The 23,990-nt window shown below is 46.2% G+C and overlaps 2 protein-coding genes and 1 non-coding gene across 20 annotated transcripts in view; 2 read left to right on the forward strand and 1 right to left on the reverse strand.

The window, feature by feature from the left end:
- Nucleotides 1-15,323, reverse strand: part of xpot (exportin, tRNA (nuclear export receptor for tRNAs)) — a 49,646-nt gene extending 34,323 nt beyond the window's left edge. For 15 of the 18 annotated variants that reach the window (XM_042316298.1, XM_042316300.1, XM_042316296.1 and 12 more), the window contains exons 1-2: nt 15,134-15,323; nt 1,718-1,883 (exon numbers count right to left, since the gene is read on the reverse strand). In XM_042316298.1, coding sequence (XP_042172232.1) covers nt 1,718-1,807 — 90 coding nt within the window. In that variant the 5' untranslated portion in view covers nt 1,808-1,883; nt 15,134-15,323. The remainder of the gene's footprint in view (nt 1-1,717; nt 1,884-15,133) is intronic. The other 3 variants (XM_042316304.1, XM_042316303.1, XM_042316305.1) reach the window with 2 other exon arrangements.
- A 383-nt stretch (nt 15,324-15,706) lies between these two features.
- On the forward strand, nt 15,707-21,133 carry rpl18a (ribosomal protein L18a). Its single transcript, XM_042316307.1, has 5 exons — nt 15,707-15,823; nt 16,848-17,027; nt 18,298-18,427; nt 19,520-19,629; nt 20,980-21,133. Exons 1-5 carry the CDS (start codon nt 15,806-15,808, stop codon nt 21,070-21,072), a joined length of 531 nt encoding a protein of 176 aa, XP_042172241.1. The 5' UTR covers nt 15,707-15,805; the 3' UTR covers nt 21,073-21,133.
- LOC112251884 lies at nt 16,576-16,710 on the forward strand. Its single transcript, XR_002953752.1, has one exon. It is a non-coding gene; the product is annotated as a small nucleolar RNA SNORA68 (small nucleolar RNA).
- Nucleotides 21,134-23,990: the final 2,857 nt, after the last annotated feature.

Genomic DNA, 23,990 nt, shown 5'->3' on the forward strand with positions numbered 1-23,990 from the left:
AGAGAAACAGAAGCAGAGAGAGAGAAACAGAAGCAGAGAGAGAGAAACAGAAGCAGAGAGAGAGAAACAGAAGCAGAGAGAGAAACAGAAGCAGAGAGAGAGAAACAGAAGCAGAGAGAGAACCAGAAGCAGAGAGACAACCCCCAGAAGCAGAGAGAGAAACAGAAGCAGAGAGAGAAACAGAAGCAGAGAGAGAAACAGAAGCTTCTGAATCAGAAACATAACTACCCCATTCTGCAGCCAGAGAGAAACAGAAGCAGCAGAGCCAGAAACCCCAGAACAGCCAGCCAGACAGAAACCCCCATAAACCCCATTCTACAGCCAGAAGCAACAAACCCCCAGAACCCCAGCCAGCCACACAAACCCCCAGAACCCCATTCTGAGCCAGAAACAAACCCCCATAACTACCCCAACAGCCAGCAGAGAGAAACAGAAGCCCCATAAACCCCAGAGAGACACAAACAGAAGCAGAGAGAGAAACAGAAGCAGAGAGAGAAACAGAAACCCCAGAGAGAGAAACAGAAGCAGAGAGAGAAGCCAGCCAGAAAACCCCCATAACACCCCATTCTGAAGCCAGCCACACAAACCCCATAACTACCCCATTCTGCAGCCAGCCAGCAACACAACCCCCATAACTACCCCATTCTACAGCCAGCCACACAAAACCCCCATAACTACCCCATTCTGCAGCCAGCCACACAAACCCCATAACTACCCCATTATGCAGCCAGCCACACAAACCCCCATAACTACCCCATTCTGCAGCCAGCCACAAACCCCCATAACTACCCCATTCTGCAGCCAGCCCACAAACCCCCATAACTACCCCATTCTACAGCCAGCCACACAAACCCCCATAACTACCCCATTCTGCAGCCAGCCACACAAACCCCCATAACTACCCCATTCTGCAGCCAGCCAGCCACAAAACCCCCATAACTACCCCATTCTGTAGCCAGCCACACAACCCCCATAACTACCCCATTCTACAGCCAGCCAGCCACACAACCCCCATAACTACCCCATTCTACAGCCAGCCACACAAACCCCCATAACTACCCCATTCTGCAGCCAGCCAGCCACACAAACCCCCATAACTACCCCATTCTACAGCCAGCCAGCCAGCCAGCCACACACCCCCAACCCCCATAACCCCCTAACCCCATTCTGCAGCCAGCCACACAAACCCCATAACTACCCCATTCTACAGCCAGCCAGCCACACAACCCCCATAACTACCCCATTCTACAGCCAGCCAGCCACACAAACCCCATAACTACCCCATTCTACAGCCAGCCAGCCACAATACACCCCCATAACTACCCCATTCTACAGCCAGCCAGCCACACAAACCCCATAACTACCCCATTCTACAGCCAGCCACACAAACCCCATAACTACCCCATTATGCAGCCAGCCACACAAACCCCCATAACTACCCCATTATGCAGCCAGCCACACAAACCCCCATAACTACCCCATTATGCAGCCAGCCACACAACCCCCATAACTACCCCATTCTACAGCCAGCCACACAACTACCCCCCATAACTACCCCATTCTACAGCCAGCCATAACAACACTCGTGCTGACAGCGGAGAGGGAACAAGTTAGGTCCGTCCTCTACAAGCACATGAATGAACTGCACACACACACACACACACACACACGCACACACACACACACACACACACACAAACAGTGTAATGAGACTTACCTTCTGCCTATAGCAGGCATCTGCGTTAGGGTTGAGCCCCAGCAGGGCCTGCTCGTCCATGTTGATGATGGAGACAGACTGGCAGGCCATGAGAAGGTTTTCTGTTGCTGCCCTCCGCTGTAGTTTCACTGTCTTCTGTTGCTGCCCTCCGGCAGGCCAGGCACATCTACACACAACAAAAATAACATCAACAATAATAATTAGGGCTGGGAATTGCCAGGGACCTCACAATACGATATCACGAAACGTAGGTGCCAATATGATGTGTATTGCGATTCTCCATATGCATTGAGATTCTATATATATAAACTGTGATTCGATACTGTAATTTTATTGCAATTTGATGTTCAAACATATCGCTCACCAATATGTCTAATGCAGAGCGACAAGAAAACAAGCTTTTGTAAAAATAAATACAAAAACAAATTTTCTCCCCAATTTCGTGATATCCAAATTGGTAGGTGCAGTCTTGTCCCATTGCTGCAACTCCCGTACGGACTCAGGAGAGGCGAAGGTCGAGAGCCGTGCGTCCTCCGAAACACGACCCTGCCAAGCCGCACTGCTTCTTGACACACTGCTTGCTTAACCCAGAAGCCAGCCGCACCAATGTGTTGGAGGAAAAACTGCCAGCCGCACCAATGTGTCGGAGGAAATATCTTCCAGCTGGCGACCGAAGTCAGCTTACAGGCACCTGGCCCGCCACAAGGAGTCGCTAGAGCACGAACGGGACAAGGGAATCCTGGCCCGCCACAAGGAGTCTAGAGCGCGAACGGGACAAGGACATCCTGGCCCGCCACAAGGAGTCTAGACGAACGGGACAAGGACATCCTGGCCCGCCACAAGGAGTCTAGAGCGCGAACGGGACAAGGGCATCCTGGGACAAGGAGTCAGCGCGAACGGGACAAGGACATCCTGGCCGCCACAAGGAGTCTAGAGCGCGAACGGGACAAGGACATCCTGGCCCGCCACAAGGAGTCTAGAGCGCGAACGGGACAAGGGCATCCTGGCCCGCCACAAGGAGTCTAGAGCGCGAACGGGACAAGGACATCCTGGCCTGCCACAAGGAGTCGCTAGAGCGCGAACGGGACAAGGACATCCGGGCCCGCCACAAGGAGTCTAGAGCACGAACGGGACAAGGACATCCTGGCCCGCCACAAGGAGTCGCTAGAGCGCGAACGGGACAAGGATATCCTGGCCCGCCACAAGGAGTCTAGAGCGCGAACGGGACAAGGACATCCTGGCCCGCCACAAGGAGTCGCTAGAGCGCGAACGGGACAAGGACATCCTGGCCCGCCACAAGGAGTCTAGAGCGCGAACGGGACAAGGACATCCTGGCCGGCCAAACCCTTCCCTAACCCGGACAACGCTGGGCCAATTGTGCGTCGCCTCATAAGGTCTCCCGGTCACGGCCGGCTGTGACACAGCCTGGGATCGAACCCGGGTCTGTAATGATGCCACAAGCAATGCGATGCGTACCTTAGACCGCCGCGCAACTCTGGAGGCCCGAGAACTAGTTTTGATCAGTCATGGAACTAAAAAAAGTTCTGAAAACAAAATGTCTCCCCATTTAAAAAGACAGAACAAAATGGAAACAAACTGCAGTTTTGGTGCAGGTACAGACTAACGCAGAACTACACTGTGATATCATCCAAAATAAATATCCTGATATGTAACTATCAACCCCCATCACTAATAATAATGATTTGAAAGTCTGAGAATTTACTGAACACTTATGGACACACACACACACACATACACACACACACACGTTACCAACCACAACAACACAAGGAAGAAGAATGATGATGACAATGTGGAAGTCTGCCAGATCTGAAACCCATTATAATCTATGGAATACATTCAAATCCACCTGTTTACCAAACGGCAGGTATGATGAGTAGATAAAGTATGGATAAAATAACCACTGTAACTTTATAGAGCATAGCACAGAGCTAGTCTCCACTTCTTAGCATAGAGCCAGTCTCCACTTCTTAGCATAGAGCCAGTCTCCACTTCTTAGCATAGAGCTAGTCTCCACTTCTTAGCATAGAGCCAGTCTCCACTTCTTAGCATAGAGCTAGTCTCCACTTCTTAGCATAGAGCTAGTCTCCACTTCTTAGCACAGAGCTAGTCTCCACTTCTTAGCATAGAGCCAGTCTCCACTTCTTAGCATAGAGCTAGTCTCCACTTCTTAGCACAGAGCTAGTCTCCACTTCTTAGCATAGAGCCAGTCTCCACTTCTTAGCACAGAGCTAGTCTCCACTTCATAGCACAGAGCTAGTCTCCACTTCTTAGCACAGAGCCAGTCTCCACTTCTTAGCACAGAGCTAGTCTCCACTTCTTAGCATAGAGCCAGTCTCCACTTCTTAGCACAGAGCCAGTCTCCACTTCTTAGCACAGAGCTAGTCTCCACTTCTTAGCATAGAGCCAGTCTCCACTTCTTAGCATAGAGCCAGTCTCCACTTCTTAGCATAGAGCCAGTCTCCACTTCTTAGCACAGAGCCAGTCTCCACTTCTTAGCACAGAGCCAGTCTCCACTTCTTAGCATAGAGCCAGTCTCCACTTCATAGCATAGAGCCAGTCTCCACTTCTTAGCACAGAGCTAGTCTCCACTTCTTAGCACAGAGCTAGTCTCCACTTCTTAGCATAGTCTCCACTTCTTAGCACAGAGCTAGTCTCCACTTCTTAGCATAGAGCCAGTCTCCACTTCTTAGCACAGAGCTAGTCTCCACTTCTTAGCACAGAGCTAGTCTCCACTTCTTAGCATAGTCTCCACTTCTTAGCACAGAGCTAGTCTCCACTTCTTAGCACAGAGCTAGTCTCCACTTCTTAGTCTCCACAGAGCTAGTCTCCACTTCTTAGCACAGAGCTAGTCTCCACTTCTTAGCACAGAGCTAGTCTCCACTTCTTAGCACAGAGCTAGTCTCCACTTCTTAGCACAGAGCTAGTCTCCACTTCTTAGCATAGTCTCCACTTCTTAGCACAGAGCTAGTCTCCACTTCTTAGCATAGAGCTAGTCTCTACTTCTTAGCACAGAGCTAGTCTCCACTTCTTAGCACAGAGCTAGTCTCCACTTCTTAGCATAGTCTCCACTTCTTAGCACAGAGCTAGTCTCCACTTCTTAGCACAGAGCTAGTCTCCACTTCTTAGCACAGAGCTAGTCTCCACTTCTTAGCACAGAGCTAGTCTCCACTTCTTAGCACAGAGCCAGTCTCCACTTCTTAGCATAGAGCCAGTCTCCACTTCTTAGCACAGAGCTAGTCTCCACTTCTTAGCATAGAGCCAGTCTCCACTTCTTAGCATAGAGCCAGTCTCCACTTCTTAGCATAGAGCCAGTCTCCACTTCTTAGCATAGAGCCAGTCTCCACTTCTTAGCATAGAGCCAGTCTCCACTTCTTAGCATAGAGCCAGTCTCCACTTCTTAGCATAGAGCCAGTCTCCACTTCTTAGCACAGAGCTAGTCTCCACTTCTTAGCACAGAGCTAGTCTCCACTTCTTAGCATAGAGCCAGTCTCCACTTCTTAGCACAGAGCTAGTCTCCACTCCTTAGCACAGAGCTAGTCTCCACTTCTTAGCACAGAGCTAGTCTCCACTTCTTAGCATAGAGCCAGTCTCCACTCCTTAGCATAGAGCTAGTCTCCACTTCTTAACTAGTGGTGCTTTTGAGTTCCATTGTGTGATTGAGTCATTGACTCAGTGGCAGCTGACCAGCATGCCCAGGACAGCTGCACAACAGTAGCTAACGAGCACAGCAGTGTAGTGACCTGCATGGCACTGCGAGTGTCATTGTGTGTGTGTGGCTAATATTGTTTCACACACACACACAGACAAAGAGAGTAACGCTGAGTCAACAGAAACACGTAGGTGTTGATGGGAGGGCCAGACAGACCCTGGAACTGGGACAGACCCTGGAACTGGGACAGACCCTGGAACTGGGACAGACCCTGGAACTGGGACAGACCCTGGAACTGGGACAGACCCTGGAACTGGGACAGACCCTGGAACTGGCCTCTCCACTCTACATAATGAACAATACCCGGCGGCTAACCCCAGTTCCCCATAGAGCCAGTCTCCCCGGCTAACCCCAGTTCCCTTCTTAGCATAGCGGCTAACCCCAGTTCCCCTGCTGTACCCGGCGGCTAACCCCAGTTCCCCTGAGCCGGCTAACCCCAGTTCCCCCAGCGGCTAACCCCAGTTCCCCTGCTGTACCCAGGAGCTAACCCCAGTTCCCCTGCTGTACCCAGTAGCTAACCCCAGTTCCCCTGCTGCACCCAGTAGCTAACCCCAGTTCCCCTGCTGTACCCAGTGGCTAACCCCAGTTCCCCACACGGCTAACCCCAGTTCCCCTGCTGTACCCAGTAGCTAACCCCAGTTCCCCTGCTGTACCCAGGAGCTAACCCCAGTTCCCCTGCTGTACCCAGAGCTAACACCAGTTCCCCTGCTGTACCCAGAGCTAACCCCAGTTCCCCTGGGCTAACCCCAGTTCCCCTGCTGTACCCAGGAGCTAACACCAGTTCCCCTGCTGTACCCAGTAGCTAACCCAGTTCCCCTGTGGCTAACCCCAGTTCCCCTGCTAACCCCAGTTGTACCCAGGAGCTAACCCCAGTTCCCCTGCTGTACCCAGGAGCTAACCCCAGTTCCCCTGCTGTACCCAGGAGCTAACCCCAGTTCCCCTGCTGTACCCAGGAGCTAACCCCAGTTCCCCTGCTGTACCCAGTAGCTAACCCCAGTTCCCCTGCGGCTAACCCCAGTTAACCCCCCCTGCTGTACCCAGGGCTAACCCCAGTTCCCCTGCTGTACCCAGGAGCTAACCCCAGTTCCCCCTGTACCCAGTAGCTAACACCAGTTCCCCTGCTGTACCCAGGAGCTAACCCCAGTTCCCCTGCTGTACCCAGTAGCTAACCCCAGTTCCCCTGTGGCTAACCCCAGTTCCCCTGCTGTACCCAGGAGCTAACCCCAGTTCCCCCTGTACCCAGGAGCTAACCCCAGTTCCCCTGCTGTTAGCTAACCCCAGTTCCCCTAACCCCAGTTCCCCTGCTGTACCCAGGAGTTTAACCCCAGTTCCCCTGCTGTACCCAGTAGCTAACCCCAGTTCCCCTGCTGTACCCAGCAGCTAACCCCAGTTCCCCTGCTGTACCCAGGAGCTAACCCCAGTTCCCCTGCTGTACCCAGGAGTTAACCCCAGTTCCCCTGCTGTACCCAGTAACTAACAGTTACACAACACATAGCTAGCATGATGCAACATGGACTCAATATTTCTAATCAGTTAAGTACACAGATATCATAACAGGTGCAGCGAATGTTTGTGTTTCTAGTTCCAACAGTACAGTAATAAAATGTTTGTGTTTCTAGTTCCAACAGTACAGTAATAAAATGTTTCTAGTTCCAACAGTACAGTAATAAAATGTTTCTAGTTCCAACAGTACAGTAATAAAATGTTTCTAGTTCCAACAGTACAGTAATAAAATGTTTCTAGTTCCAACAGTACAGTAATAAAATGTTTCTAGTTCCAACAGTACAGTAATAAAATGTTTCTAGTTCCAACAGTACAGTAATAAAATGTTTCTAGTTCCAACAGTAGTAATAAAATGTTTCTAGTTCCAACAGTACAGTAATATATAAAGTTTGTGTTTCTATCATGTTTCTAACTCCAACAGTGCAGTAATATATAATGTTTCTAGTTCCTACAGTAATATATAATGTTTGTGTTTCTAGTTCCAACAGTACAGTAATATAATGTTTCTAGCTCCAACAGTACAGTAATATATAATGTTTGTGTTTCTAGCTCCAACAGTACAGTAATATATAATGTTTGTGTTTCTAGTACCAACAGTACAGTAATACCTAACAATACACACAAATCCCTAAATTAATCAGAACGAGCAATGTCAGAGTCTGTAATAAAAATATTTATAAGGGTGTGTTTAAAAAATGTAATTAAAAAAATATATAATAATAATAAAAATCACCTTTATTTAACCAGGTAGGCTAGTAGAGAACACCTTTATTTAACCAGGTAGGCCAGTTGAGAACACCTTTATTTAACCAGGTAGGCTAGTTGAGAACACCTTTATTTAACCAGGTAGGCCAGTTGAGAACACCTTTATTTAACCAGGTAGGCCAGTTGAGAACACCTTTATTTAACCAGGTAGGCTAGTTGAGAACACCTTTATTTAACCAGGTAGGCTAGTGGAGAACAAGCTCTCAATTACAATTGCGACATGGCCAAGATAAAGCAAAGCAGTGCGACACAGACAACAACAACAGAGTTACACACGTGGACCACACAGTTACACACGTGGACCACACAGTTACACACGTGGACCACACAGTTACACACGTGGACCACACAGTTACACACGTGGACCACACAGTTACACACGTGGACCACACAGAGTTACACACGTGGACCACACAGAGTTACACACATGGACCACACAGAGTTACACACATGGACCACACAGAGTACCGGGTGGTAGCGGGGTAGAGTACCGGGTGGTAGCAGGGTAGAGTACTGGGCGGAGACTAGTGGTGACTAACAGTCTGATGGCCTGGAGATAGAAGCTGTTGTTCAGTTTCTCTGTCCCAGCTTCGATGCACATGTACTGTCTCCACCTTCTAGATGGTAGAGGGGAGAACAGGCAGTGGCTCGGGTCCTTGATGATCTAGATGGTAGAGGGGAGAACAGGCAGTGGCTCGGGTCCTTGATGATCTTCTAGATGGTAGAGGGGAGAACAGGCAGTGGCTCGGGTCCTTGATGATCTTCTAGATGGTAGAGGGGAGAACAGGCAGTGGCTCGGGTCCTTGATGATCTTCTAGATGGTAGAGGGGAGAACAGGCAGTGGCTCGGGTCCTTGATGATCTTCTAGATGGTAGAGGGGAGAACAGGCAGTGGCTCGGGTCCTTGATGATCTTCTAGATGGTAGAGGGGAGAACAGGCAGTGGCTCGGGTCCTTGATGATCTTCTAGATGGTAGAGGGGAGAACAGGCAGTGGCTCGGGTCCTTGATGATCTTCTAGATGGTAGAGGGGAGAACAGGCAGTGGCTCGGGTCCTTGATGATCTTCTAGATGGTAGAGGGGAGAACAGGCAGTGGCTCGGGTCCTTGATGATCTTCTAGATGGTAGAGGGGAGAACAGGCAGTGGCTCGGGTCCTTGATGATCTTCTAGATGGTAGAGGGGAGAACAGGCAGTGGCTCGGGTGGCTGAGGTGCTTGATGATCAAATCAAAATGTTATTTGTAACATGCGCCGAATACAAACAGGTGTAGACCGTACTGTGAAATGTTTACTGACAAGCCCTTAACCACCGAGCGGTTGCCATACCAGGCAGTGATGCAACCGGTCAGGATGTTCTAATACACGTTTTACGTAGTTATTACACATTGATGAGACGATCCCTCGTATTTCATATATCACAACGATCCATCGTTGCTATGATGCTGGTCAAATTGTCTCGCGCACCTACAGTGCTGGTCGTTTAAAAAAAGCTAGCTAGCTCATGGAGGCAAACAATGTTCTTCCCCCAAAACATAGAAAAACAACCATCTGTTTCAGTAGCTATAGATATCTGGCTAACTATCAAGCTAGGTGTCATCATCTAAAATAACTAACAGGCAGTTCTTATTTGATTAATGGTGGTCGGACCCATCTATGTGAAGCTAGCCACAATAAGGATTTAGCCACAATTAGTGGACTTTGCGGTTTGCCTTCAAAATAAAAGCATGGCATAATTCTACTATTTGTATTAATTTGCATCACTGTCAATGACATACTTTTATTTTGAAGGCAAACTGCAAATTCCACTATTGTGCCTAATCCTTATTGTGGCTAGCTTCACATCACATAACCCGGTCCGGTCGAGCCTCACTAGCCAGATGAAGCTAGCTGGCTGTTTATAACATTAGCTTTGGCCAACAGGGTTAAGTAGCTGACTAGCTATTTATTTTCATGAACTGAATTTCAATAGGCGAACAACAAGTGGCAACCTAGCTAATACTTACTCACAAGGATCCCTAAATCATTGCTTAGAATAATAAAAGTGACAGCAGTTTCTACTGGTCATAGTTTTCAGGCTGGTTGTATTGGTGCTAGCTAGGTACCAAGCTAAAGCTAGCTAGGTACCAAGCTAAAGCTAGCTAGGTACTAAGCTAAAGCTAGCTAGGTACTAAGCTAAAAGCTAGGTACTAGCTAAAGCTAGCTAGGTACTAAGCTAAAGCTAGCTAGGTACTAAGCTAAAGCTAGCGACCCCAGAAGTTGCGGTTGAACAGATGATGCTTTATTACCAACGCGGTATTGTAAACACGTCGTTCATGGCCGGTGTTGCAGACCTCTGTACCGCTTTGACAGAGCTACTGTATCTACTGTACTGTGTTGCAGACTTCTTTGTACAGCTTTGACAGAACGACTGTATCTACTGTACTGTGTTGCAGACTTCTTTGTACAGATTTGACAGAGCTACTGTATCTACTATACTGTGTTGCAGACTTCTTTGTACCGCTTTGACAGAGCTACTGTATCTACTATACTGTGTTGCAGACTTCTTTGTACAGATTTGACAGAGCTACTGTATCTACTATACTGTGTTGCAGACTTCTTTGTACAGCTTTCACAGAGCTACTGTATCTACTATACTGTGTTGCAGACTTCTTTGTACAGATTTGACAGAGCTACTGTATCTCTTTGACACGCAAAGACCCAAACGGCGTTTCATAGTATGTCGTGAAGCTAATAGCAGTGACACTATTACTGTGTAACTCTGGTAAGGCAACATCTGAAAAATATCACACTTGGTAGTGTGTACCGGGGCTCCACCAGTCCGCGAAAGCCAACATCACCCACGACAGAGAACTATTGATTGTCAAGGGGAATGAACTCCATTATCTTGGTGTTAATGGTTTTCGACCTTTTGAATTGTCTCGGTGAAATTCTTATTCTTTCAAATGACTGCTGGACTTGTCTGCTGTGTGGATCGAGCAGTCAACATTGTGGGCTAGGTTAGGAATGCCATTTTGCACGTTTGCAAAATTCTACTTGGCGTCATTATATCTTCTTTATGCACGTTAGCTTTGACATCGGTTTTGCACATCAGCGTTAAACTAGACATCTGGACAATATTTTTTTTCACCTTTATTTAACCAGGTAGGCAAGTTGAGAACAAGTTCTCATTTACAATTGCGACCTGGCCAAGATAAAGCAAAGCAGTTCGACAGATACAACGACACAGAGTTACACATGGAGTAAAACAAACATACAGTCAATAATACAGTATAAACAAGTCTATATACAATGTGAGCAAATGAGGTGAGAAGGGAGGTAAAGGCAAAAAAGGCCATGGTGGCAAAGTAAATACAATATAGCAAGTAAAACACTGGAATGGTAGTTTTGCAATGGAAGAATGTGCAAAGTAGAAATAAAAATAATGGGGTGCAACGGAGCAAAATAAATAAATAAATTAAAATTAAATACAGTTGGGAAAGAGGTAGCTGTTTGGGCTAAATTATAGGTGGGCTATGTAAAGGTGCAGTAATCTGTGAGCTGCTCTGACAGTTGGTGCTTAAAGCTAGTGAGGGAGATAAGTGTTTCCAGTTTCAGAGATTTTTGTAGTTCGTTCCAGTCATTGGCAGCAGAGAACTGGAAGGAGAGGCGGCCAAAGAAAGAATTGGTTTTGGGGGTGACTAGAGAGATATACCTGCTGGAGCGTGTGCTACAGGGGGGAGATGCTATGGTGACCAGCGAGCTGAGATAAGGGGGGACTTTACCTAGCAGGGTCTTGTAGATGACATGGAGCCAGTGGGTTTGGCGACGAGTATGAAGCGAGGGCCAGCCAACGAGAGCGTACAGGTTGCAATGGTGGGTAGTATATGGGGCTTTGGTGACAAAACGGATTGCACTGTGATAGACTGCATACAATTTGTTGAGTAGGGTATTGGAGGCTATTTTGTAAATGACATCGCCAAAGTCGAGGATTGGTAGGATGGTCAGTTTTACAAGGGTATGTTTGGCAGCATGAGTGAAGGATGCTTTGTTGCGAAATAGGAAGCCAATTCTAGATTTAACTTTGGATTGGAGATGTTTGATATGGGTCTGGAAGGAGAGTTTACAGTCTAACCAGACACCTAAGTATTTGTAGTTGTCCACGTATTCTAAGTCAGAGCCGTCCAGAGTAGTGATGTTGGACAGGCGGGTAGGTGCAGGTAGCGATCGGTTGAAGAGCATGCATTTAGTTTTACTTGTATTTAAGAGCAATTGGAGGCCACGGAAGGAGAGTTGTATGGCATTGAAGCTTGCCTGGAGGGTTGTTAACACAGTGTCAAAAGAAGGGCCAGAAGTATACAGAATGGTGTCGTCTGCGTAGAGGTGGATCAGAGACTCACCAGCAGCAAGAGCGACCTCATCGATGTATACAGAGAAGAGAGTCGGTCCAAGAATTGAACCCTGTGGTACCCCCATAGAGACTGCCAGAGGTCCGGACAGCAGACCCTCCGATTTGACACACTGAACTCTATCAGAGAAGTAGTTGGTGAACCAGGCGAGGCAATCATTTGAGAAACCAAGGCTGTCGAGTCTGCCGATGAGGATGTGGTGATTGACAGAGTCGAAAGCCTTGGCCAGATCAATGAATACGGCTGCACAGTAATGTTTCTTATCGATGGCGGTTAAGATATCGTTTAGGACCTTGAGCGTGGCTGAGGTGCACCCATGACCAGCTCTGAAACCAGATTGCATAGCAGAGAAGGTATGGTGAGATTCGAAATGGTCGGTAATCTGTTTGTTGACTTGGCTTTCGAAGACCTTAGAAAGGCACGGTAGGATGGATATAGGTCTGTAGCAGTTTGGGTCAAGAGTGTCCCCCCTTTGAAGAGGGGGATGACCGCAGCTGCTTTCCAATCTTTGGGAATCTCAGACGACACGAAAGAGGTTGAACAGGCTAGTAATAGGGGTGGCAACAATTTTGGCAGATAATTTTAGAAAGAAAGGGTCCAGATAGTCTAGCCCAGCTGATTTGTAGGGGTCCAGATTTTGCAGCTCTTTCAGAACATCAGCTGAATGGATTTGGGAGAAGGAGAAATGGGGAAGGCTTGGGCGAGTGAATATGAATGTTGAGTGAATGTTGGCATTTTTAGCTAATATCGCCCGATTACGATATGTTACGATCGTGCCTCCCTAATGGCAACTGCTCGGCATCTGACCATAAAGCGCTAGAGGGTAGTGTGTACGGCCCAGTAAATCACTGGGGCCAAGCTTCCTGCCATCCAGGACCTATATAATAAGCGGTGTCAGAGGAAGGCCCAAAAATTGTCAAAGACTCCAGTCACCCAAGTCATAGACTGTTCTCTCTGCTACCGCACAGCAAGCAGTACCAGAGCGCCAAGTCTAGGACCAAGAGGCTCCTTAACAGCGTCTACCCCCCCAAGCCACAAGACTGATGAACAATTAATCAGACTATTTACACCACCATTTGTTTTTACACTGCTGCTACTCACTGTTTATTATCTATGAATAGTCACTTCAGCCTCATTATTGTTATGCAATTTTCTTGTGTTACTTTTTGATTTTATTTAATACTTTAGTTTATTTAGGAAATAATCTTAACTCTGTTTCTTGAACTGCATTGTTGTTTAAGGGCTTGTAAGTAAACATTTCACGATGAGGTCTACTACACCTGTTGTATTCGGCGCATGTGACAAATAAAAATGGATTTGCTGTTGATGTCCTGGAAGGCAGGCAGTGTGCCCGCGGTGATGACCACACCACCTTCTGGAGAGCCCTGCGGTTGAGGACGGTGCAGGTGCCGTACCAGGCGGTGATACAGCCCGACAGACAGGAAGCTCTCAATGGCGCATCAGTAAAAGAATGTGAGGATCTTACGGGCCACGCCTAATTTCTTCAGCCTCCTGGAGGTTGAAGAGGCAGTCGTTGTGCCTTCTTCACCACATTGTCTGTGTGAATGGATCATTTCAGGTTGTCAGTGATGTGCATGCTGAGGAACTTGAAACATTTTCACCCTCTCCACTGTGGCCCATCGATGTGGATGGGGGTGTGATCTCTCTGTTGTCTCCTGAAGTCCACAATCAGCTCCTTCCGTTATGTTGAGGTAAGAGGTTATTGTCCTGGCACCACTCCGCCAGGGCCCTCCCCTCCTCCCTGTAGGCTGTCTTGTCATTGTTGGTAAATCAGCACTACCACTGTTGTGTCATCAGCAAACTTGATGATTGAGTTGGAGACGTGCACAGCCAAGCAGTACAGGAGGGAATCCAGCACCCAGTTACATAGGGCAGGGCTCAGAACCAGGACCCCGAGCTCAGTGATGAGCTTGGAGGGCACTATGGTGTTGAAAGCTGGGCTGTAGTCGATGAACAGCATTCTTACATAGGTATTCATCTTGTCCAGATGGGATAGGGCAGTGTGCATGCGACGGCAATTGAGTCATCTGTTGGGGCGGCACACAAATTGTAGAGGGTCTAGGGATTCAGGTAAGGTGATCCTTAACTAGTGGGTCTAGGGCTTCAGGTAAGGTGATCCTTAACTAGTGGGTCTAGGGCTTCGGGTAAGATGATATGATCCTTAACTAGTGGGTCTAGGGCTTCAGGTAAGACGATGTGATCCTTAACTAGTGGGTCTAGGGCTTCAGGTAAGACGATGTGATCCTTAACTAGTGGGCTTAGGGCCTCGGGTAAGATTATATGATCCTTAACTAGTGGGTTTAGGGCTTCGGGTAAGGTGATGTGATCCTTAACTAGTGGGCTTAGGGCCTCGGGTAAGATGATATAATCCTTAACTGGCGTCAAAGCACTTCAGGGTGACAGAAGTGAGTGCAGTGGGGCGATGGTCATTTAGTTCAGGTACTTTTGCCTTCTTGGGTAAAGGAACAATGGTGGACATCTTGAAGTAAGTGGGGAAGGGAGAGACTGAATCCGTCCGTAAACACTCCAGCCAGCTGGTCTACACATGCTCTGAGGACGCGGGATGCTGTCTGGGCCGGCAGCCTTGCGAGGGCTAATAAACTATTTTGTCTTAGATGCCTGTTACCTAGTATTGACTAACGTTAACTAGCTAGCGGCTGGACAGTGGCCACCGAAATACCGACTGGCCGTCTGGTCAGCCACTCCTCATATAAAGTTGCCCTTGTGTATTGTGCTGGCTTGGTCGCATAACGTTAGCTGGATATCTAACTAGTTTCGTTTAAATGAAACAAGGTAACAACGTTAAATGCAGGTTTTTATACTTTATACTTGTATTAACAAAACGTCACAACATCAAATTAACGTTAGAGCTACGGTAGACTGTTTTTCCTCCGGTATCATCAGCACACGTTTACCGCACATTGAGCCACCATAACGCTCCCGGTGAAAGACTCCCGAGGCCCGTTGAACAAAGTCAATTCAGAAGTAAACCGATATTTTATAATATCTCACCTTATTGCTATACTTTCATCTTCATCGTCTCCGTCCGTCAGTACATCCCTAAATCGTCAGGAATTACCCAAAAAAGCACTTCTAGTTTGTCTGTTTAGCTCAGCTAAGGGTTCAGAGCAGGAATTTCAGGAGTCGATTTCTTGCGGCGTGTCGATTCAACGGAACGGGAAACGTCACATTTTCGTTGGGGTCATGACCACAGGAAGAAGTTCTCCCCCACAAATTATTTTATTTTCAATAAAACGTTTTTTAAATAAACGTAATTTCCATCACGACAAGTCTGTGGCTAGATATATGTTTTTTTCGGGGAATCCCTCTTCTGATAACAATTCCATAAATGTTTTGAAAGGGAATATTGGACTATTCTGACAGATTGATTAGATAAATCTTATTGATGAGATATGAGGTGGTTCTACTCCTTCTACTCTCTGATACAGTCAAAGATTGACTGTCGTTGACAATGTCGAAGATACTGATAAAATTATAGCTTAAAATATAAATAAACGTTCATAAAACATTTTTTAAATTGGGTTATTACAGCTTATAAACGCTCTGGACGGCGAACCAATCAGAGGAATTAAAGCGTTTGATCCCGCCCCTTTTTGTACTTCACATCCGGAGTCTCCGCCCTACTACTTCCTCTTTCCCAGTTCGCAGTCAGCGAGAGACACCATGAAGGCGTCTGGCACAGTATGTAAAATAGTTTATTCAACCTTTTTAAATCACAGAAAGCCAGTTATATAGACAGATTTGAGCACATATTGCTTCAATCGTTTGAATTATGTAGTCACATGATGCTAAATCGATATAAATAGTTCCATTTTTTCGGCTTTAAAAAACTGAAGCCTCCGCGGCTGTAACATGGCGTCCACGTTTGAGATTTTGGACCATGTGGGCCCATAGAGAAACAATGCAGCTAGTTAGGAAAATATGTGGCAACAGTGAACCAAACAAATATGCCCGTCTTATGTATTTAGTCACCTCTCTCCAAACAAGTTGTTTTCTGTACACTAATTCTCAAAGTGTGTTAAAATGTCCGCGAAGTGCTAACTAACATGTATCTAGTAGCCTAGATTGCTAACTTTAGTAAGCTAGTTGCCACATACCAGGCCGCGTTGCTAGTCGGCGAACTTGGCCAGTTAGCGAATACAAATACACCTCGTAGCTAATTATCCTCTCCAGACACATGTTAGCAGCCCATCCTGTTTCTCAATCCCGAAACAAGTAATTAGTTGGGTTGTTAACTGGAAGTAGTTGTTAGCTATAGCTAGCTAGTGTCATTCAGAAGTGTAAAATATCAAAGTTAGCAGGCTAAGATTGGCTGGCTACCAAGCTAAAGACATTGCGCCTGGTACATGAAGCAAACGTAATGTTGACATCCTTGCAGTTGACTGTAGATAATGTCATGCATTGTATTCATTTAATTTAGATTTACGAATTGCAATGCACCCTAACCCAAAGGCCATATCAAATAAATGGTATGATCTTGTCAGGTGTGCTAAAATCGACATGATGTACCTTGTCGCCTTTCTCTGATGCTGATGTGCCGTTGAAAGTGAATCCAAGGTTCAACATTTTAATACATATGTGTCTTAACCAGTATCCATCATAGTCTTTAAGTTAGCAACTGGTACCTATGGACAACCTGTATTCGCCTATGGACATTGTATTGCACGTTACTCACATTTCTTCCTCTCCTGCTCCATCCACACAGCTTAGGGAGTACAAAGTCGTTGGGCGCCTCCTGCCCTCGGTTAAGAACCCCACCCCTCCTCTCTACCGCATGAGGATCTTCGCTCCTAACCATGTGGTGGCCAAGTCTCGCTTCTGGTACTTTGTCTCCCAGCTGAGGAAGATGAAGAAGGCCAACGGAGAGACAGTCTACTGTGGTCTGGTAGGTAGCACAGGGGACAGGGTGGGCTCATTGGTGTGATGGGGGAAACAAATCAACTGCAAATATTCACCAGTATTGAGTGCATATGTTTAATGTGTTTTCTATTTACTGAGATTTCATTATGTGCAAATAAACTATTATGGAAATGGATGGCATCAGTGGTCTGGCTGGAAGTTAGTATTACTGTTGCACACACAACCGTGAAGTATTTTAAAGACACTGCCCTTTAAAGAGAGATTACAGGAGAAAATAAACTGTTGATGTGTTTGACCGGTATTTTTTTTTTTTTTTTACATACAAATCTATCGCTGCATCGTTTGTCTGTCGGTCCTCTCCTGTTGAAATGAGACGTTTTCAGGGTAAACATGAGTAAATGCTATGCATGTACACCAGTGTTGTCACGATACCTGAATTTAGACTTAGCTACCTGCTTCAGTTTCAGGATACGCAATATCAAAACGATGCCACAACCAAAACAATGGCACCTGATCCAGATGGAGGAACTCAGCTACTGTTCTGTATCTTGAGTTTTTATTTTATTTAGTTTCTTTTTACTTTAACCTTTATTTCAGTTAAAGAACAAATTCTTATTTTCAATGACGGCCTACCGGGGGAACAGTTGGTTAACTGCCTGTTCAGGGCAGAACGACAGATTTGTACCATGTCAGCTCTGGGGTTTGAACTTGCAACCTTCCGGTTACTAGTCCAACGCTCTAACCGCTAGGCTACGCTGCCGCGTTATTTACAGTGACGGCCAAACCCGGACGATGCCGGGCCAATTGTGTTATGGGTGACGCACAATGAATCAATCATACATTTGATTTGATTTGATTGTTCTTTTTGTAGATAGAAACTCAATGTTAATAATTGACTTGAACATTTCTAGATAAACTAATTAAATGGAGATGTAGACCAGGTCTTATTCACAGTACAGGGGAATGCGGACCAACTCTTCATATAATTAATTAAAATGCCTTTTTTCACTAGAAACAGCAGTTTTTTTTTAAACCGATGTGTTTCTGCTGCATTGAGAAACCGTTTGACAGAATGTAACCAAATCATTGGACCGATTTTTGTATCGGGAAAAGTAGATAATTTTCAGTATACCGTGCAGCCCTAACGTCCCTCTGCCATTTATGTATAAGTCAGGTTAAACCTTACAGTATGAGACAACTTCCTGTCTGCCAATTAGGTGTCGGGCAGGAAGTTGTCTCATTCTATAAGGTTGAACCTTGTCTAATGAACTGTTATTTCCCCCCACCTCTCTCAGGTGCACGAGAAGACCCCCCTGAAGGTGAAGAACTTTGGCATCTGGTTGCGTTACGACTCCCGTAGTGGAACCCACAACATGTACCGAGAATACAGAGACCTGACCACCTCTGCAGCCGTCACCCAGTGCTGTGAGTATGTCCCAGTGTGGCCCCATGTCATGCTGTCTGTCTGACAGTCTGGAGAACACTGGGTTTAACCCATTGATGCATTGGACAGCCATTTTTAAGATCTGTGATCATTATTAGACGGTTCCTCATGAGATGTTTAGGGAAACAGCTTGTAGCTGCTGTAGATCATCCCAGGAGAACGGAAAGTGAATTTAGAGTTAACGGTGTAAATGTTGAGTTGGCACATAAACCCAACGTGCGTTGTCTCTGTGTGTTGGGTTTGGGCGCTATGAAGATGTACATGTGGTTTCTGTACCATTTATTTAACTAGGCAAGTCGGATAAGAACAAATTCTTATTACAATGACGGCCTCCCGGGGGGAACAGTGGGTTAACTGCCTTGTTCCGGGGCAGAACAACAGATTTCTTTTACCTTGTCAGCTCAGGGATTCGGTGTAGCAACCTTTCGGTTACTGGCCCAACACTCTAACCACTAGGCTACCTGCCGCCTCATTCTGGAGTATACAGTATTATCGGAATTGTACCGAAGGTGCCCTATCCCCCCCCTAAAACCTGGGACGCAGAAGACAATTTCGGCAACCAGGATCTTGATTATCTCTGCTGTAACCAAGAAGCTTGACTTTGCCATCTAACACTTAGTTAGGAAGTTAGCAAACCAAATGTCATTTACTCAGTACATCTTAGTTAGCAAACCAAATGTCATTTACTCAGTACATCTTAGTTAGCAAACCAAATGTCATTTACTCAGTACATCTTAGTTAGCAAACCAAATGTCATTTACTCAGTACATCTTAGTTAGCAAACCAAATGTCATTTACTCAGTACATCTTAGTTAGCAAACCAAATGTCATTTACTCAGTACATCTTAGTTAGCAAACCAAATGTCATTTACTCAGTACATCTTAGTTAGCAAACCAAATGTCATTTACTCAGTACATCTTAGTTATTAGCAAGCCAGATGCAGAGCTGGAGATGGCTCACAGGCCTACTGTGAGTGATCTTGTCGTGTCAGAAATCAAACCATCAGAACCCCCCAAGTGTCCGCTCAGCAGGCCCGAAAGTTATTCTGATGTTGTGTCTGTGTGTTCTCCAGATCGTGATATGGGTGCTCGCCATCGTGCCCGCGCCCACTCCATCCACATCATGAAGGTCCAGGAGATCGCTGCCAATAAATGCCGCAGACCTGCCATCAAGCAGTTCCACGTAAGTCCACTCACATCGCATTTCATCCACCGAGGCCAGACTGTTCTCTGTGCTACGGTACCGGGTCTAGGTCAGACTGTTCTCTGTGCTACGGTACCGGGTCTAGGTCAGACTGTTCTCTGTGCTACGGTACCGGGTCTAGGTCAGACTGTTCTCTGTGCTATGGTTCTGGGTCTAGGTCAGACTTCTCTGTGCTACGGTACCGGGTCTAGGTCAGACTGTTCTCTGTGCTACGGTACCGGGTCTAGGTCAGACTGTTCTCTGTGCTACGGCACGCGGTCTAGGTCAGACTGTTCTCTGTGCTACGGCACGCGGTCTAGGTCAGACTGTTCTCTGTGCTACAGCACGCAGTCTAGGTCAGACTGTAGTCTGTGCTACGGTACCGGGTCTAGGTCAGACTGTTCTCTGCACCAAGTCTAGGTCCAAGAGGGTCCTTAACAGCTTCTTACCCCCAAGACTGCTGAGCACACTGCTGCTACTCACTGTTTATTATCTATGCATAGTCACTTTACCACTACCTACATGTACATAGTACCTCAACTAACCTGTACCCCCGCACATTGACTAGGTACTGGTACCCCCTGTATATAGCCTCGGTATTGTTATTTTGTTTATTTCATTTCACTGTTCGACACGTGACAAATACAATTTGATTTAAATCCCCGCATTGGCTAGGTGAAAAATCTGCCGTTGTGCCCTTGAGCAAGACACTTAACCCCATACGCTCCTATAAGTTGCTCTGGAGAAAAGAGCGTCTGCTAAATGACTCCAGTGTGAATGGTATTGTGAGCGTATCGTAATGCCAGGTTGTATTGTGTCTTGCTGTTTTAACTGAGTGATGTGCCGCGGGTCTCTGGCGCTGTGTTGGTCCGCTCCGGATATAAAACCTGCCAGACAAAACACCAGATTCCTCTTCCAGATTTAATGTTCCTGGTCTTAAAACCTGGTGTGTTTTTGAATCTGGCTACATGCTGATGCTACCGCCTGTAAAATTAGTATGGTGTTGTAATTTCAATGGCAAAACTGTTTTCTCCCTAGTTATCTAATTTCTACTTGATTTTAAAATTATTGTAGTTATAACTGTAGGTTTCTGCTGTTCAAATAAACCCAGCTAGTGTTAGCATGGCGGCTGTGTGCCTTGTTATCTTAATGGAAACGCTAGGGAGCTCAGACGCAATCGTTGAACGTTGTTGTTCAGTTATTGTATCTTAGCGCCTCCTGTGAGTGTGTGTGGCGCTCCTTTTCGTTTAAGTGTTCTTCTCCGACTAACCAGCACCTCGCCTCATTTTTTCTGCCCGTCAGATGAAATGACAGCATGTCTTTGCCTAAAACATCTCCTCTTGTCCTCAGGACTCCAAGATCAAGTTCCCCCTGCCCCACAGGGTCCTGCGTCGTCAACACAAGCCCCGCTTCACCACCAAGAGACCAAACACCTTCTTCTAAAGGAAATAACCTCTGTTTTCACTTTGTGCGGGACAATAAAATTTCTAATTGTAGAAAAGAAGCCATTTTGTTTTTGAGTTTAATTTTGTACATGTTTGGCTAAGAATTGGTTTTGTGATACTTCCGGCACATTTGAAGTGAATGAAAGGCCTAGTTTCTCTGAGTCATGAGTTGGATTGCATCATGCTTTGCAGGAGGGGGGGGTTGTCAGTGGATATTATGTGAAAAGTTATTAGTTAATGTTCAGAAATGTGAAGAGAGAACATGTGGACCATCGCCACAGATTTGTTACAAAACAGCCCCTAATTATGGCTTTATAATGACCATTTAGAAAGATTATGTGTTGCATATGAGTGCTGATCAATATATGAAAGATAAAAGTTACCACATAATAACATGGTTGGCTCATCTGGACCACATGTAGGTTGTAATATGCAGTGGGCTGGAAGAGGCCATTTTAACCCCCCTTTTTCCATTAGAAGCTCACATTTTAGGAGTTCTTGCATTTTGTTCTGAGATGACATAGTTTCACACCACTGATATTTGTGAAGAAACCATACCCATAACATTAGTTACCCATAACATTAGTTACCATTAACATTAGTTACCCATAACATGTAGTTACCCATAACATTTAGTTACCCATAACATTAGTTACCCATAACATGTAGTTACCCATAACATTAGTTACCCCTAACATTAGTTACCCATAACAGGTATGTTTGCTGTGTATTTAAATGCTTCATATTCTAAATGTGTTTTGTGGCACACACGCGCCTTCCACATGTTCATTTCCTGTAAGTTGGCGCCATCTCGTGGCTCGAGCGCGTGGTTGTCTGGGATACCGCGGTCACCGATGTTTTACTGTCACGACGGGGATTTCGGTAAAGGTTAAATACCTGGCAAAGCTTCGGGTAAATTTGGTAACCGTCAATTCGGTAATTTACGCGAGCAGGAAAATGTATTCTCAATTCGGTAAAATGAGCCGTGGAAAGTTATTCTCCATTGAATTTGTGTTAAACTTCACATGGGACGCGCTTTCATGTCTTCCATTCGCGGATGAGAGTAAATCTGAGGTAAATATTTTGTTTGCTCAACTCAATAGACCTTAAGTCCAATGTCACATCACACGTTATGTCCGGTGTCAGTTTTGTTTCATTCTAACGTGCTTTTAGGTTGTTGGCTAATGTGTCAGACATGTAGGCTGACTTGCAATATGAATGGAGACATTTTCAACAATCTCATGTGGGTAACGGAGGCCTACGGATATCGGTGACCGGTCAATGCCCAGACATGCTAAAGGCATACGGTGTTGTCAGAGAAGAGAGGAGAACACACATTGTTGCTCAGTGACAGATGAAATGTAACACCAGTATTAATACCAGTTTAATACAGGTTTCAGGTGGCATGGTCCTGACAGATCCCCTTGGAAAGCCCTTCTGAAACAAAAGTAAGGTCATGGATCAGAAAACCAGTCAGTATCTGGTGTGATCAGAAAACCAGTCAGTATCTGGTGTGATCAGAAAACCAGTCAGTATCTGGTGTGATCAGAAAACCAGTCAGTATCTGGTGTGATCAGAAAACCAGTCAGTATCTGGTGTGATCAGAAAACCGGTCAGTATCTGGTGTGGTGTGAACCGGTCAGTATCTGGTGTGATCAGTATCTGGTGTGATCAAAACCGGTCAGTATCTGGTGTGATCAGAAAACCGGTCAGTATCTGGTGTGATCAGAAAACCAGTCACTATCTGGTGTGACCACCATTTGTCTCATGCAGCGTGACACGTCTCCTTCGCATTGAGTTGATCAGGCTGTTGATTGTGGAATGTCCCACTCCTCTTCAATGGCTGCGCCAAGTTGCTGGATATGGGCAGGAACTGGAACACGCTGTTGTACACGTTTATCCCAGACATGCTCAATGGGTGACGTGTCTGGTGAGTATGCAGGCCATGGAAGAACTGGGAAATTTTCAGCTTCCAGTAATTGTGTACAGATCCTTGCAACATTATCATGCTGAAACATGAGGTGATGGAGGATGAATGGCACGACAATGGGCCTCAGGATTTCATCACGGAATCTTTGGGCGTTCAAATTGCCATTGATAAAATGCAATTGTGTTCATTGTCTGTAACTTATGCCTACCCATAACCCCACCGCCACCATGGGGCACTCTGTTCACAACGTTGACATCAGCAAACCGCTTACCCACACGATGCCATCCACACTGTCTGCCATCTGCCCGGTACAGTTGAAACCGGGATTCATCAGTGAAGAGCACACTTCTCCAGCGAGGCCAGTGGCCATTGAAGGGCACGCAGATGAACTGACGGTTGCTGGCTGACTGTACCAGAAATTATTTTGTTGTGCAAACCCACAATTTCATCAGCTATCTGGGTGGCAGGTCGATCCCGCAGGTAAAGAAGCCGGATGTGGGGCTCCTGGGCTGGCGTGGTTACATGTGGTCTGTGGTTGTGAGGCCAGTTGGATGTTCTGCCAAATTCTCTAAATCGTTGGAGGCGGCTTATGGTAGAGAAATTAACATTCGATTATCAGGCAACATCTCTGGTGGACATTGCTGCAGTCAGCATACCAATTGCACGCTCCCTCAAAACTTGAGACATCTGTGGCGTTGTGTTGTGTGACAAAACTGCACATTTTAGAGTGGCTTTTTATTGTCCCCAGCACAAGGTGCACCTGTGTAATGATCATGCTGTTTAATCAGCTTCTTGATAAGCCACACCTGTCAGGTGGATGGATTATCTTGGCAAAGGAGAAATGCTCACTAACAGGGATGTAAACAAATTTGTGCCGAAAAATTGAGGAATACGCTTTTTGTGCGTATGGAATATTTCTGGGATTTTTTATTTCAGCTCATGAAACATGGGACCGACACTTTTACCTGTTCAATTTCTATTTTAGT

The sequence above is a fragment of the Oncorhynchus tshawytscha genome, unplaced genomic scaffold, assembly GCF_018296145.1.
Source record: "Oncorhynchus tshawytscha isolate Ot180627B unplaced genomic scaffold, Otsh_v2.0 Un_contig_3229_pilon_pilon, whole genome shotgun sequence".
In the NCBI taxonomy this organism is placed as follows: domain Eukaryota; kingdom Metazoa; phylum Chordata; class Actinopteri; order Salmoniformes; family Salmonidae; genus Oncorhynchus; species Oncorhynchus tshawytscha.

What these genes read in the sequence shown, in the direction of transcription:
- rpl18a (XM_042316307.1), top strand. An exon ending in AGACAGTCTACTGTGGTCTG is followed by an intron (nt 17,028 to 18,297) that starts GTAGGTAGCACA and finishes CACCTCTCTCAG; the next exon opens with GTGCACGAGAAGACCCCCCT. An exon ending in CTGCCATCAAGCAGTTCCAC is followed by an intron (nt 19,630 to 20,979) that starts GTAAGTCCACTC and finishes TCTTGTCCTCAG; the next exon opens with GACTCCAAGATCAAGTTCCC.